At 37.3% G+C, this 16,522-nt stretch overlaps 1 protein-coding gene across 1 annotated transcript in view; it reads right to left on the reverse strand.

Annotated features, from left to right (window-relative positions):
- The window catches only part of KLHL1 (kelch like family member 1), a 201,556-nt gene that overhangs the window by 46,455 nt on the left and 138,579 nt on the right, over positions 1-16,522 (reverse strand). Inside the window, exon 6 of the mRNA XM_040056778.2 lies at positions 7,572-7,758. Within this exon, the coding sequence (XP_039912712.1) occupies positions 7,572-7,758 (187 nt within the window). The remainder of the gene's footprint in view (positions 1-7,571; positions 7,759-16,522) is intronic.

Consider the following 16,522-nt stretch of genomic DNA (forward strand, 5'->3'; position numbering starts at 1 on the left):
TTGAGTCTTCCATAAAGCATGAAAAAGGAAAACAGAGTTTATCATTGGTACAATTGTGGTGGTGCAGAACTGTTTTATTAGATTTTTGTAAGAAGTTTATGTTATGGTTCATTTCACTGTATCCCCAATTCTGTATCCCTTTTGTGTTGTCTGTATAATAAGGTGTTTTGTGTCAATCATCCCATACCTCACATGACATGTAACATCCCCTCTGCCCCAACCCCCCTCTCTGGGGCAGCTTGCCTATCACTCCCGGGGTCCCTCCCGGATTGTGAAATCTCCGGCAGAGAGCTTCAGGTGATAGGTAGCCTGGGGGAAATTCCTTTAGCTCTGGATTTTAGTGGTCTAAAGCTTGGGGGTGGGCACACCTTGTTACCCCCTGAAACCCCTGATTTGTTGTCTTGTTGTATCCTCCCTGGGACCCTCCCCCGCTTATAGGGGGTGGGAGGGAGGAGCAAACTCTCTCAGCCGCTGGGTTCTCAGCCTGGAAGCTCCGAGCCGCTCGCCTCGGAGCTTGGAGATCTCTGCTAATAAACATCCTTTAACCTGCTAAGCTGAGAGCCAGCCTTTTCTCTTCTGCTGCTGTTGACTGTCACCTTGGGGTCCAGCTGCCAAGCTGAGAAGCCAAAACGAACTGGAAACTTTGTGTCTGTGTTGACCCGAGCTAGCTGGGGGTCAGCTCCCACCCGGAGCGGGGACACAACCGGACGTATACAATGTTAATCTAAAGCTACTTGAATGTTACTTGTTTATTAGTGCATTTTAGATTTAAGGTAAATTGTTTTCCATTTCCAATGTCTTCCATTGCTTGCTAGACAATGTCTGGGAAAACACTGGATTATGCCAACAATTTTTTATGTTTAAAAAAACCCTTTAAATGTGTAAGTTTTTTGAAAAACATGAAATCCAGAAATTATAAGAATAGTGAAATATATTATATGGAACTGAGTAAACACAAAATCATAGACGCATTTTGGTTTGAAAAGATAGCCAACCCTTAACCCAGCAATGCTGGGGCAACCATTAAACCATGTGCCTCTGTGCTGTATCCACATATCTTTCAAATACTTCCAGAGATGGGGACTCAACCACTTCCCTGGGAGCCTGTTGCAATGCTTGAAAACTCTTTCAGTGATTTTTTTTTTCCCCTAATATCCAATCAAAGCCTCCCCTGGTGAAATCTGGTGTCATTTTCTCCCGTTGTATTGCTTGTTACTAGGGAAAGGACACCAACTCCCACCTTGCAACAACCTTCTTTTAGGTAGTGCTACAGAGTGATAACATCTCTCCAGAGCCTCCTTTTCTGCAGCCTAAACAACCCCAGTACCCTTCACTGCTCCTTTGCGTCTATCTCAGTAAAATTTCTCACTTCTGATACTTGAAAACACTGCAGTTGTTTGGCTGAGATAGAACTGGTACTTAAATAGAGCAGGCAAGACTTGAGAAAAACTGTAGGTATCAAAATAAAAAGTGGTATACAGACAGCTGCTTGGAATGTCAGAGGCACAATTTATTTTGGCTTATTGGACTCCTGAAGTATTTTAAGGCTGTGACTACATGATTTTTTGAGATAACAAATATCCTCATGGAACACACAGGTGAAAACATATTAGCACCAAAGGCAGAAGAAACTCAGAGGAGTGGTAAAGACATATATGTGATGTTATCAATAAAAATAGTAGGATTGCAAGAAGGACCATCAAGTTCTCTCTTCTCAGTTCTTTTGTGAACATATTTATGCAAAGGGTAACAACTACATGTTTCTTTATGTTCCTACTTGACAGGAGCTGCTCCTGGAGTCAGACGTGATATATACACAGGGCTGATATATACCTTGCATAAGTATACTTACAAAGTATGCATATTTATATAAAACTTTTCAAAAAGCACATCAGGGAGAAATATTCAGTAATAAACTCTTTGGACTTCTCTTTGTTTTAAAGGAAAATACTCTATCTTCTTAAGCAGATTTTGCTGTATTGTACAAATACAGGACTTTAAGCACCCACATTCTGAAAATTAAACAGTTACTCTACATTATATATTTCTAATGAAAATGCAAGTAAGATGAATATAGTTTTGTGCATCAAATGGATAGATAATGAATGCTGTCAAATGTTTTATGTATGTGAAGACAAAGTGGTTTGTAGCAATTTTTACAACTTGCAAAACTCCATATAACAATCTTGATCGATTTTACTTGCCTTTTTTTTTTTTTTTTTTTTTTTTTTTTTTGTTATTTAACAAATTCCCACTATACCGAAGAGGAAGAAGACAGATTCAAGGCACAGACAACTCAACAGACAATTCAGACACATATCTCAAAAAGCTAGAAGAATTACCTAAGAGGGAAAATATACCTGTATGAGAGTGGAAAATATAAAATTAAAATAAATAAAGTTTAAATTAATTCTGCTATGAGAAATGTCTTGCTAGAAGCAAAATGAAAAAAAAAAAAAAAACCAAAAAAACCACCAAACACGCCCACCCCCAAAAACCCCAAAACTAAGAAGCCCAGAAAAACAAAGACATCTCCAAAATTCACTAGAACAACAGTAACTTCATGTAGCTATGCCAGAGGACATTCCTGTGAAATAATTATATATATATCTATATATAAGTAATAAACCACATTTGAGAAACTATATTTGTAAAGCAAAAAGGATTATTGTAATGATTTAAAATACATTAAAGAAAAGGAAAAATATGCAACATGGGTGTATAAGGAGGAATTAATGGAGACCTCAATTTGACATTTTAAAAGGTCAATTTTTTTTTAAATAAATCGGTGGCAATAGCCAAGATATTTCTAAAAAGTATCTATATAAAAATAAAGTAACTTTTATTATTGCCTGATACAGACTTATGATGACCCTTACCTGTTTACAACCAGGGCACTTTTTGCAGCTGGTTATATATTTAGTCACAAGATTAATGAAAAACACACATTTAATATCACTGTTTTAGTAAACTGACTTGTCCATCATTTTTAAAATTACCTGTCACATTTTTATGGAAGAATTTCTTGCTCATGCAACTTTTCATTTATTTTTCCCTTGTGTTTACTTAAAGACTGGGATTCAGCAAATCGATAACTAGTCTAGCACTTTGAGGAACTAGACTAGGACTATTCCAAAAGTAATATGTATCAGTGGTTTTGTGTTGGAGTCCAGGGCATTCCTTTGGCTGCCCTGGAGGGTCAGAGACCTGGACAGGGGGTCTGGGACCCTGGCCCAGAGCCCAGAGGGACATTGGCTTTGATCTCAGTCCATGGGAAAGGCTTCCTGCACTGCGGGAAGGGATTGCAGGCCACAAAAGTGTGAAAGACAGTAGTTTAGCTTATCACAGGGTGAGAAAACAGTAGGTTTGGGTTTTTAGTATTGAAGTGAATGAGGGCAAGATGGAGAATTTTGGGCGTTGTCTCCTGCTTCTTCTTTCTTCTTCCCTCACTCCATTTCAGCAGTGATGGTGGCACAAAGTAGTTCAAAGAGATTGGGTCAAAGTAGGGATGACCTGTTTAGTGTAAGTGATAGGTATTGGCAAATAATGATAAATAAAGAATACATAGCAATTAGTAAAAAAGACAGCGACAGCCCAGTGTGAGGAGGAGTCACCAGATGCCCGAGCAGCTGCACAGACCTTTGTTGGGCACTGAGAAATTTGTAAGATAAGAAACAATAAACGAAGCGCGCAACCTTGAAAAATCAGAACCTGAAGACTCCATCTCTTTCTTGCATTTGGCTCACAGCTTTGCAGATGGCAAAAAGACTTTAAAACCACCTGAATCTCAGAGAAAAAACCTGAGAGTTTTGGATCATAGCTACTGTAACACCTTGTTTTCTTTTTCTGCAAGTTCTCCTTGTCCCTTATCATTCTAACTGCTACCTAATGAAACAGGCTAGAACACGACAAGGGAAATTAATCAGCATTCTGACATCACTACAACACTGCTTGATTATTGATACCAATCTCTGCTTGCTGCATATTTTCCTGCTCATAATTTTCCTTAGCACCATCTAACATACACTGTATATATCATGCTCTACCACTTGGCTTCTGCTATGTATTTGGGATTCTGGGATGGCTACGGGAAGTCAGTACTTAGTCGTTCCTAAAAACTGTTGCATGCCCACTTCTTGCAATTATTCATCTATTTCAGTCTATCCTCCTCTATATGCGGACTTCTGTATACTATTAGATGATTAAATACTGCTAATCCAAATTAGAGAACTCAGTGTGGTGATATTAATGGGTAAAATGAACGGAACATTGTCAGCAGCACTTACCCACAATCTATTAATGCATCCCACTACACTTATGCGGCCATACTAAGAAAATGTGTTTCTTATATGTGCCTTTAAAATTAAATTAATAAATAAGCAAAGGTGTGTGGAAACAGAAATTTAAATTCTTTTAGTTTGTCTAGGAAATTAAAATTACAAATTTATCTAACTTTGATGCTTTCCTCTCTATCCATTTAGTACTATGCTGCATTAATTTCTCACATCAGGCAAAATTCCAGTTGCTGTTTGCTGGAGTTTAATAATCACTTCATTTTTATGGAAAGGAAGATAATTATAGAATAGATTACAAAACAAACTTAGCATGCTAGGCTACTTTTTATGTGATGAGCCATACAACCTTCAAATGCTTTCATAATATTTGCACTTAGCCACTATTTTATATGCTGGTTAACAAATTGCCAATTTGTTTAGCTCATCCAACTATTTGCAACGGTTTCACATTTGGTAGCAAACATCAGGAAGTGTTAAAAATACATCATTGTGAATTGCAACCATACATATCAGCCTTCCACTGAAGAAAGTTGGGGGGGAAAAAACAAATTACTAATTATTGAGAGATAATACAGTATCAACATCATCTCCCAGCCCAGGCATGCTTTATGAACTCAGTGACTCTTCAAAGCAGGAAAACAGCACTCAGGTCTCCTGAATGGACGTGTGGAAATAAGACTCACTGGGCATAAAAGCTAGTCAAGAACACAGCAGGATCACAAGAGGGATAAGCTGAACAGATGCAAGCTGAGATGGCACAGCTGCAGAGCCTGGGTTACTGGGAATATGTATTGCATCAGCTGTAACACAGGCTCCTGCTATGCAGATGCTCCTCTGCCATACCGAGCCCATTCTCAAACCAGTTTTTATCTGATGTAAATGAGTAAAAGTCTCAGTAGTTTTCAGTCAGAGATTGCATCAACAGAGGGCTGAACATCTGTTGTTCTGTGTTTTCTCCTGCTGCTACAGAAATGAACTGCTTCTGCCTGACCTGAATCTGCAAAATAGGCTGTGTGTTGATGTGCTAATGGTACTATGCCTCGTGCTGTCATCCTTAATATTTCTGTATTTTTATTGAGGAACAGATATTAATAGTAAATGAAAAAAAATACAGCTGCACCCAATTTGGGTTTATTATTGGGTCATTTCCTACCTGAATGCTTGTGTTTATTGTAATTTGTCCTAAGAGGAAATTTGTATTTTATCACCCAAAGACAATGTTCTGTGCACATCCATGGCTAACATTTAGCTACAAAATTGTTTATAAATGTTAAAAGGACAAAAATAATCTGTAGCTACTTTAAGTATATATATATATATATATATATATATATATATATGTGTGTGTGTGTATATATATATATATGTATTGGTTCTTTCATCATCAATTACTTATTGACATAGAATCATTGAACAGTTTGGGTTTGAAGGTACCTTCAAAAGATTATCTAGTTCCAACCCCTGAGCCCTGATATGGAATACCTTTCACTAGACCACATTGCTCAAAGCCTTACCCGTCCTTCCAGGCATGGGACAACTTCTCTGAGCAGCATGTGCCAGTGTCGTACTACCACCCTTAATAATGAATTACCTCCTAATACCTGATCTAAACCTATGACCTCCATTTAAAGTCATTGCCCCTTGTCCTGTGGCTACATGCCCTTGTAAAAACTCTGTCTTCAGCTTTCTTGTTGGCTCCTTTAGGTACTGGAAGGTGACTTATTATAAGGTCTCCCTGGAGCCTTCTTCTTCTCTGTGCTGCACAGTCCCAGCTCTCTCAGCCTGCCTTCATAGATGTGCTCCAGCCCTCAGATCAACTTTGTGGTCCTTCTCTAGACTCACTCCAGAAGCTCTGTGTCATTATGGGATCCTGGAGGTGGATGCAGTACCATGTGGGGCCTCAAGAAAGCGGAGTCAAAGGGCAGGATTACAGTCCTAGTCACAGAATCACAGAATATGCTGAGTTGGAAGGGACCCATAAGGATCATCAAGTCCAACTCCTGGCCCTGCACAGAACCATTCCCAAGTCACGCTACGTGCCTGAGAGCATTGTCCAAACACTGCTTGAAATCAGACAGACTGTGCTGTGACCACTTCCCTGGGGACCTCTTCCAGTGCCCAAACACCCTCTGGCTGAAAAACCTTTTTCTGATATCTGATCTAAACCTCCTTCATTTCATTAGCATGAAGCTGCCTCAACTTGCTTGTCATACTTCTCTTGATGCCACCCATTTATTTTTTCACACAGGCATAGATGTCATACATTGTAATCACTGGTATAACTTTATGGGAAATATATGCCATGGCATTTTGCAAACAATATTGCCACAGCTATTTAGTGAAACAACTGCAATAACAGCACCTAGACACAGAGTTGTGAAATACTGAAGATACAATTCTATACTATACTTTTTTAAAGTACAGTTTATTTTATATTAGAATGAGTGTTTCTGAAGTTATCGTCTTCAGTCTAAATATGGACATGAAATTTTAAATGCTGTGGAATTGTTAGTGATTATCACAAAAAATAACAACAAAGCTCTTCTGAGCATGTAAGCTTGTAATATAACTAGTTTTTAGTTTAAATATTTTGTTTAATTCCATTCAAGAAATCAGTGGGTTAAACTTATCAGAAATGAAAGCACAACCTATAATCGTAACTCTTATTCCAAACACATAACAACAAAATGCTTTAATATTTCCACTTCTTCCTACTTCACAGAAAAATGGGGGTAATTTTACCTTCCTTTATCTGTTGACAAACTAGGAATCTAGTTGAAGCTAGTTATCTTTTTTCTCTAGAAGACTTAAAAAAACTCTGCATTGGAAAACCCATGAATCATCCATAATATTTAAGACAATTACTTAAGGACTGAATACACTGCATATCAAACTGCCTTTTATCATAGGTTAAAAACACTGAGAGAAGTATTTGACTTATAAATGAAAAACAAATTCTAGAAATCTATAACTAAGGTATATTACCATCATTCTAGCTTTTTTTTTTTTTTTTTTTTTTTTTTTTTTGTTAAATTTCTTTCTGAAAATTCTAATAATTTGGAACAAAGAATGGACTCAAAACTCAGTTTCTTTTCTCTAACTGTATTATGCTTTTCCTTAAATATCAGTAGATTTTCATGGGACCAAAATCTTGGCAGCATTTCTTGACTGATTTAGACATCACCCCACCACTCTTGGAATAGAAAGTTATTTCACCGTTTTCTGATAAAGAAAATGTGAAGTATAAATCATTAAGCAGCAAATATCCTATAATACCTTTGTTGTTATCCATTCCTCCAACAGCATAAAGTGTTCCAACTGTAGATTTTCTAGGCTTAGTTCTTGGACTTTGCATGAGAGTTCTTCTTTCTGGTAAAAGATGATATTTCATGGCCTCCAGAATAAGCTTCTGGCATTCCAGGTCATTCTTAAAAAGTGCATGGTTTTCCAGGTCAGCCAATATCTGTGAATAAGTGAATAAAAACTATAGAAATTCCTAGAAAAGCATTACCATGCAATGAGAGACAAGCACAAATGGATGTCACAAGTATCTGGAACACACAGTTTTGCAGGGCTATTTTTCTTGGAACAGAGAGAAAATTAAATAGTTAATTGATTTTTAAAGGATTTTAATGCCAGTGTTTCACCAGCCTTTAAGACGACAACCTTACTTATCTTTTACTGAAGGCTTTGAAAAAAAACCTAAACATTCTCTTGTAGGCTGACTTATTTTTTATGGTTTCCAGCTCCCAGAAAGAACCCAGAAGGCATCTCTTTGCAGGAGCATCAGTTATTTTTAAACCAAACAGAAATTTTGTCCCACCCCAAAGCCAACAGTGCTGAGTACATACAGGTAAAAGAATATTCTATTATGTTTCTAAAGAAGAAGGCTGAAAGTTGTAAATGTGTTTGATTCACTTGCCTATAGATACACATCTACCAGCTTTTGAGAAGTTGTAAATTACCATGTGAGTTTTCAAGATCCCACTGAATTATGCAATCTGAGTTAACCTTACAACTGACCTAGATCTGAGCAGGAGCTGGACTATAGAACTTCTGAGGTCTACCCCCACCAGAATGATACTTTGATTCTGTGATCTCACCAATGTCAGGCCAGAAGAGTACAACACTCATGCTGTTTTGTGCCGTATCTCCCAGACCCATGTAGGTATCTCAGATAACCTAAGGCATCCAAAATAAGCAAGATTTAATTGCATATAACAGCATATCTGTACAGTGAGGTAAATTTCTAGATATCATAAAACACTATCTAGAAGATCAAATAATATTCAGAGAAGCAGCTAAAGGCCAGGAAGCAGGAGAATTTCATTCCTGGAGTCTGAGGATGTCTTCCCACGGACATATATATGCAAACATATGCAAATTGTTTTGCAGTTGCCTAATGACAGGAAGCTAGATTCCTTTTAAGAACTCTCAGTTATTTCATCTTGACTTCAATGGCCACAGAAGAAGCTTGAATGTCCTTTGTCAATCTGTCAGCCTTTGGCAGATAACATATTTTCTGTGACATCTAAAATATTAACAGCTGGCACATGTAGAGAGTTGTTGTCTGCTTCTGATTTTAGGCATCAGTCATGAAATGAGTCTATGGCTGAAAGAAAGGCAATACGTGTTACAGACCCCAGTATCTCAACACAGGCTGGGGGATGAACAGACCATGGCAAGCCCTTCTGAAAAGGACTTGGGTGTGCTGGTGGGTGAGAGGCTGGACATGACCCAGCCATGGGCACTCCCAGCCCAGAGAGCCAAACGTGTCCTGGGCTGCATCCAAAGCAGCGTGGGCAGCAGGGCCAGGGAGGGGATTCTGCCCCTCTGCTCTGCCCTGCTGAGAGCCCAGCTGCAGTGCTGCATCCAGCCCTGGGGTCCCAGCACAGGAAGGACATGGACCTGCTGGAGAGAGTCCAGAGGAGAGCCACCAAAATGATTAGAAGGATGGACTAGCTCTCCTATGAGGAAAGACTGGGAGTATTGGGACTGTTAAGCCTGGAAAAAAAAAGGCTTTGGAGTGACCTAAATATAGCCTTCCAGTATCTCAAAGAGAATTTACAGGAATGATAGGGCAAGACTATTTTTGAGAGTGTGCAGTGATACGACTAGGGAGGAAAGGTTTCAAATTGGGAGAGAGTAGGTTTAAATTAGATATAAGGAGAATATTTTTTTCAATTATTGATGCCTCAGGAAAGCTGATCTGAAACAGAGACTGGACAGAGCAAGAGAATAAAGTGGGTATTTATTAAAAGGCTTCTAGGATCCACCTTGGGCAGGGCCTGACCAGAGCTACACCCAAGGTGGACTAAGAATGGTCACAAAATGGCTGACCAGTCATGAAGTATTACATTTTTAAAAGTTTTTGTTCATTTGCATATTGGGGTTTAATTGTCCAGTTACAACTTCACCTTGTGAGGCCTCATCCTTCTTGTTCCTCCTCCCAGCCCATTGTTGTTTATGCTTTTGGGACTGAAAGTTGTCCTTGGTCTTCAGTAGGAAAAGGATTGTTTTTGTCTACCTACTCTGTGAAGAGAGCTTACTGGCACTTAATATGAGGCTTAGAACTACATCCCTAGGCAGCACAGAGTCTGAAAAAAAAGCTAAAACTTAAGGCATTGCTATGAGGGTGGTGAGGCACTGGAACGGGTTGTTCAGAGAAATTGTGGATGCCCAACCCCTGGACATATTCAAGGCTGAATGAGGCTTTGAGCTATCTGATCTAGTGGAAGGTACACCTGCCTTTGGTAGGGAGGGTGGAGCGAGATGATCTTCAAGGTTCTTGAAAACCGAAACCACTCTCTGATTCTATGATTCTATGATTCTATGATTCTTTGATTCTGTGATTCTATGATAAAGTTTTCCCTGTGTGCCTGCTGTGGTTATTATTCAATTAATGTTACTAAATAAGAATATTTAAAGTGTGCTTATAAACAGGGGTCTTCATAACACTAGGTTAATTTTTATCTCATAATCTTAAGATTTTTCTTATATTCTTTTTGTGATTTTTTTTTTTTTTTTCATTACAGTGTTCAGCACACAGCACAGTAGAATAGAAAAACAAAGATCTGAAAACAAATCATGTCCAGATTTTAGGCAGGAGGACTGCAAAATGCTTTAACACACATTCAGGACTACAGAATGAAACAGAGTACTCTGTCAACATCAGTGAAAGAGATTACAGGCACAAGAGAGCAAAGAAATCAAATTACCATTTTGCTCTGCACAAATTTGAGGTAATATTAAGTTACATAGATTTTCTAATGCTTAATGGAATTAATGAAATTGATAACAAATGTTTTTATGGCAAGCTCATCATATCAGTAAGGATCAAAGTCCAACAATAATACTGGTGCATTCTTTTTAGATCGCTACTCCTTTACCCAGAAAGTTTTAGGCTCTTAAAGCAAATATTTATCTTTGAAATCTTTCAACTGAGTTGCCAGGTGTTTCAAATAAAGAAGAAATAATCTGTGTACACTGTTGTGTTCCAAAATCCTGAGACTTAATTCACCAACCAGAAATAAAAGCTGAATCTCTTTTTCTTTGAAGTTAGAAATTCACCTTAAAAATTAACAGAAAATGGAAAAGAATAAATGAAAAAAAAAATAATTTTTTTTAAGTGGACAGAAACATTTGTTCGTATCCCTTAAAAAATAAATTATTCATTCCTCCTACTAACTTTTTTTAGAACATGGGCTAACTTGTGATAAACACTGTATTTCTGAATCACCTAAGTCTAGACATTGTGAATTAAAAAAAAAAAAAAAAAAAAAAAATTAAATTGAAGCTACCATTTAGAAATGAGAAGTAATATAACACTGGCTCCCGTCATCTAAATTTCACTAATCTGCTTTGAAGTTTTTCTACTCCATAGTTATCTTTCCTGATTATGTCAAAACAATCAATATATTTTTTATTAAATCAGGATGCACTTGATCAGGAAATTCAGTTAATAAGGATATTTCCCTGGAAACTGTATTATGTTCAGCTTGCTCTTCCATGTCTATGACATACTTCATTAAGAGAGAATTGTATCTAATATTAAATGAATATTGCTGGGCTTTGTAACATGGAAATTCACAGAGCTGAAGCTTCTCAAAAGACTACAATATAGTGCTATGCCAGCATAGTTAACTTTACCATTGCTAGAACTTCTCAGATTACCAATATTCTGAGAATTTTTTGTCACTTTGTGTCATAATTTTTCTCATTTTTCCCAGTTACCCCCCCCGCCCCCTCCTGAAGTCCTTTCTTAGATGTACTTCCAAATTACTTGCAGCACCATGCTGCAGAGAGCAGGCATGTTTCAACTCGGTGAAGCACATTCAATTTGAGATTTGGAGTGTAAAGCGCTCAAGTACTGCCAAAAGGAAAGACAAGCCTAAGGAGAAAAAAGGAGTAGTTGGGTACTGGTTCAGTGACCAACAGTGGGTGCACCACAGGACTCCACTGATTGCTGCCTGCCTCGCTCTTACCCTCAGCTCCCTCCTTCCTTCCTTAATGAGCAGCTCTGCATTTGTTGCTTCCTGACAGATGTCTCCCAGCCTGTCTGTTATCCCAGTGATTTGCAGATATGGTTGTGAGGATCTGAATACTTGATTTGAATGACCTTAAGCAAAGTCGCACAAATTGTAGTAAACGATTATCTGAGAGATGGAACTGGTCCCTTTCTACCCTGTGTCATCTAGGATGAAATTCAGCCACTACTAGGGAATAAGGGGATACCACCTACCTGGAAAGAAAAAGACCACTTCTTTCCTTTACTCCACTCTTGGAAGAGACTACAAAGCAATGGAAGAAGCAAAGAGCTGTCTCACCGAAGATTTCATAGTGACCTTATACTTCCGAGGAGGCACAGAATACTCCCTGGTTATTTAGACAAAGCTTTCTATCTTGTGAAAAGTGCAAGGTGTGACAATATTCACTCAGTCAGGATGAAAGACCTCAGATTCCACCTCAGATACATGCCTCAGACAGAGTAATATCCAAAAGGGAAGATGATGAAACACCACTGGACTCCTACCACTAAAAAGAAAAAATCATGGGTATTTCCTCCAGGACAGATATCAGGGCTACAGAAATGAACAACATGAAAAAGTACTCCCTGAATGCCAAAATTAAATACTAAGCACATGCAAAAGTTTTAATCTGTAATCCAAGATATACGTGTTGCCAAAAGAGGGACAACATCATTCCAAATTATGCACTATGTGGTCTGTATCTGCCCATGAGATGAGTTTAGTATGATTTGGAATGTTGAATAGTCCTTAACAACATATAATTATTCTGTAACCACTGATGAGGATTAAATTTCATACCCAAACACATTAATTTTTTCACAGGCAGAAAGTAACTTCCAGTCCTCTAAAAATTATCCCAGTATCTAGACCCATTCTCCCTCTGAAAAGCCCTAAAGAGTTCTGTGCCCTTAGAAACTTACATGCCAATGTCATACAGAACAGAGGATTAGAATTATCTTAATAGTATTAATAATTATAACAGAGGAACAAAAACTTAAGTCCTTTAATTGCATTGTGAATAAATGAAATGTGGATTTTCATGTCACATTTCATTTAAAAAAGACCACAAGTCTCTTTCTTGATCCAAAATATATCCCAAGTCACTTGACAACCTTGAGTCAGAGAATCACATTACCATATGAAACAAAAATCTGAAGAATTAATGACCTAAAGTCTGCATTTTTGAATGTTTTTCAAGAGAGAAGTTTGATTAGCCATCATTGTCCTTTTATGAGTCTTCCATGTACAGATTTATTACGGCTGGTTATTGCTGATGATCACAGTAATGCTGTTACCAGGAATGGATAGACTTCTGAAATGTAAGGTGATGATTGTTCTCTGTACAGATTCAAATGAAAAGTTAAGTAAAGAGTTTATATGAGTTTCTGGAAAGAATAAAATTAGTGCTTTGAATCTTTGTACAAAAATAGTTTTTAGTATACTTTCAGTCTTACCATGCTCAAACGCTCTAGATGTTAGCAAATGCTGAGTATCCATTGACAAAGCTCCAATTAGAAGAATTTTTCTCTGTCTAAAGCTGGTGGGGGTCATGATTCCTACATCAAAATATTGCCATATGAATACAAGTATTTCTTGTATTGATTCATGTGGTGAAATGAATAACTTGTTTGAAATTTTGTATTTTCTGACTATAAGAGAGTTGAAGAAAATGCTGTAATACTATTGCAACTGCAAATTTCAACTTAATTAATTGCCATTCTGATTAAAAAAAATTATATCATTATACCTATTTTAAGAAATATCAGTCAGACTATTTATGTTTCACTGCAAATATGAAAGAAATAAAGTCCCCAAGAAGTGCTACTTCTTTTATTACAAAAGGGATAAACTCTGAGCTACTTCTGTTGGATAGCACTTCTATTGGTAAAATTACTATTGTTTAATGTATTTAAATTTCTTTGTTAAAAACCTTTGAACTTATGGGATAATAGTGACTTAAGTAATTTAATTGGGTATTTTGTTTCATCATGAGACACTGGAACAGATTTTCTTGTTTCTGCCATTTCAGTTGAAAAATTAAAACACATTTTCTTACCAGTTTGCTGGTCTTGGCTGGGATAGAGTTATATTTCTTCATAGCTGGTATGGGGCTGTGGTTTGGATTTGTGCTGAAAACCCTGTTGATAACACAGGCGTGTTTTTGCTATTGCTGGGCAGGGCTTACCCAGGATGAAGGCCTTTTCTGTCTTTCACCCCACACCACACACAAGAGATTGGGAGGTGACAGCTCAGACAGCTGACTCCAACTGACCAAAGGAATATTCCAGGTCATATGGTGTTTCACACTCAGCATAAAATTCTAGGGGAAAAAGGAAGAATGATGGGACATTGGGAGAGACAGTGTGTCTTCGGTTATGTAATCAAAAAATGTTTATTCTATTTCATCTGTTGAAATCTGTTGGGGAAATGTTTTTTTCCTTATCTCTTGTGACTCCAGGGGGGGAGGGGGGCGGATGCCTTCTGATAATGGCCCAGCCATTAAATCCAGGTGGGGCAGTGTTTCTTATCTCTTTCACCACCCCTCCATCCTCCAGGGGGACATCTTCTGATAATGGGCCATTAGGGCCCACCAATGACACAACACATTCCATCATCCCATTGTGAGGTGCTCCACCCAGTGGGGGAGGAGCCAGCTGTTCCTAGCTAGATAAAAACTGGGACTGAAGGACACAAGGTATCTGGTTTTTCTACTGAATGCCTGGAGCAGGACCAGACCCATCTCACCACCACTGAACTTTCTACAGGATCATCTCTACTCCACAGAACCACATCTTTTACTCCAGGGGGATTTATTTGGAACGCTTCCAACACTGTGAGCAACATATTCTCACTCTGTCAGGGATTTTCCAGGATTTTTGCTTGTTTTTTTGTACTACTACACTTGTATTTTCTTTTTTTTTTATATACTCCTAGTAAAGACCTGTTACTCCTATTCCCATATCTTTGCCTGAAAGCCCCTCATTGCAAAATTATAATAATTTGGAGGGAAGGGAGTTTACATTCTCCATTCCAAATGGAAGCTCTAGCTTTCCCTGGCAGACAACTGTCTTTCACAACCAAGACATGGTGTCTGTCTTTCCAAATCACTGTTGCATGTAATGGAGTCCTGCTTTCCTGGAGATGGCTGAACACCTGCTTAGTGTAAAATTCCTTGCAATGCTCATGCACATGGCTTTTGCTTCACCTATTAAGCTGTCTTTATCCCAAACCACAACTTTACTCCTTTTTACTCCTCTGATATTCTTCCCCATCACACCATGGCTGGGGGGTGAGAAAACAGCTGTGTGAGGCTGGGTTGCTGAATGGGCTTAAACCACACCACCAGCTTTTCCAATCTTAAACATGCATATTGCGTCCAAACTACATACTTTTTGTGTGAAGCTGCTGACATGCTTGTAAAAGTGGATGAAATTATATCAGAATCCAAAATTATCTAATACCATGGATTAGTTCTAAATTAATTTTCTTCCTTTATCTCAAGGAAAAAATTAAAGATAATTATGAAATTAATCACAGGTACTAGGGAATAGAATTAAAGTATTGTTTGCTTCATTCAATATCACTTTATTTCTTTGCTATTTCAATATTAAGTAAATATTCTGCTTAACATTTATTCTTGAAAAGAATAGATTTTAGTAAGAGATCATTATGGCTTTTCTGAGAATGAAAGGTATTAATTTACATGTTTACATTAGACGTTTAAGTGGTGTCCAGGAGTAACATTATTAACTATTCAGAAAAATAAAGGAAAAAAGGGGGGGGGGGGGAAGTTAAATCAGCAAGATATTTCAGTCATCAGTATTATTTTTAAATAAGGAAAAATATACAGTAGATTTTATATTTATACATACTAAATTAAGTATACATGAAAAAATCCTAAGAGAACAGGAATGAGAAAACCAGTATGTCTGCACTGTTTATGTGAGAAAATAGTTGGGACTATTTATTAAGCATACATTATTAGAAGAGAAACAGATAAAAAGAATAAATTTTAAATATTTTAAAATTCAGACTAAAATTTTGAATATAGTCATCATAAAAAGACATCAGAAATTATGGATTAATTTAAAAATCTGGACAGTTTGGTACACAAAAACTCCCTGGTTTTCATAACAGAAGGTAGACCATCAAGAATCATAAAATTGTGAATTTACTGCAAATATGTTTATCACTTAACTTTTTTAAAAAATTACTATATCTTGAAAGTAAAATGCACTGCAGTAATAAAATTATTTTCTGCCAATTTTTGCACTCTGAGGTATTATGAATAGCGTATCAACAGATCCTGTTGATTTGCAAGTAGATTTTATATAACGAAAATGAAAGCAAACACTCCCTCCATCCCTCCTTTAGGCCTTAAACAATGAAAAAACTATAAAAGTTGTTAACTTTTTTTGGGACATCTAAACATAGAGAAAACAAAGTCTCATACTGTTCCTGTATGTAGCTGAAGTTTCAACTCCATTTCTAAATCCTATTTTATCCATATGAACTTTTCCAATATTACTAAAAGACCATTTTGTTTTGCTAGGAATTGAAGGTATTAAGCTAAATCCAACATATCCATCTGCTTTACTCCCTTGACTGGTAATCAGGAACCTTATAATTTTTTAAATCCTATTTCTAATTTTTTATTTGAGGTTTTGCTAGCTTTTAAAACAATCAATTCAATATTTT

Source organism: Hirundo rustica, chromosome 2 (assembly GCF_015227805.2).
Source record: "Hirundo rustica isolate bHirRus1 chromosome 2, bHirRus1.pri.v3, whole genome shotgun sequence".
Taxonomy (NCBI): domain Eukaryota; kingdom Metazoa; phylum Chordata; class Aves; order Passeriformes; family Hirundinidae; genus Hirundo; species Hirundo rustica.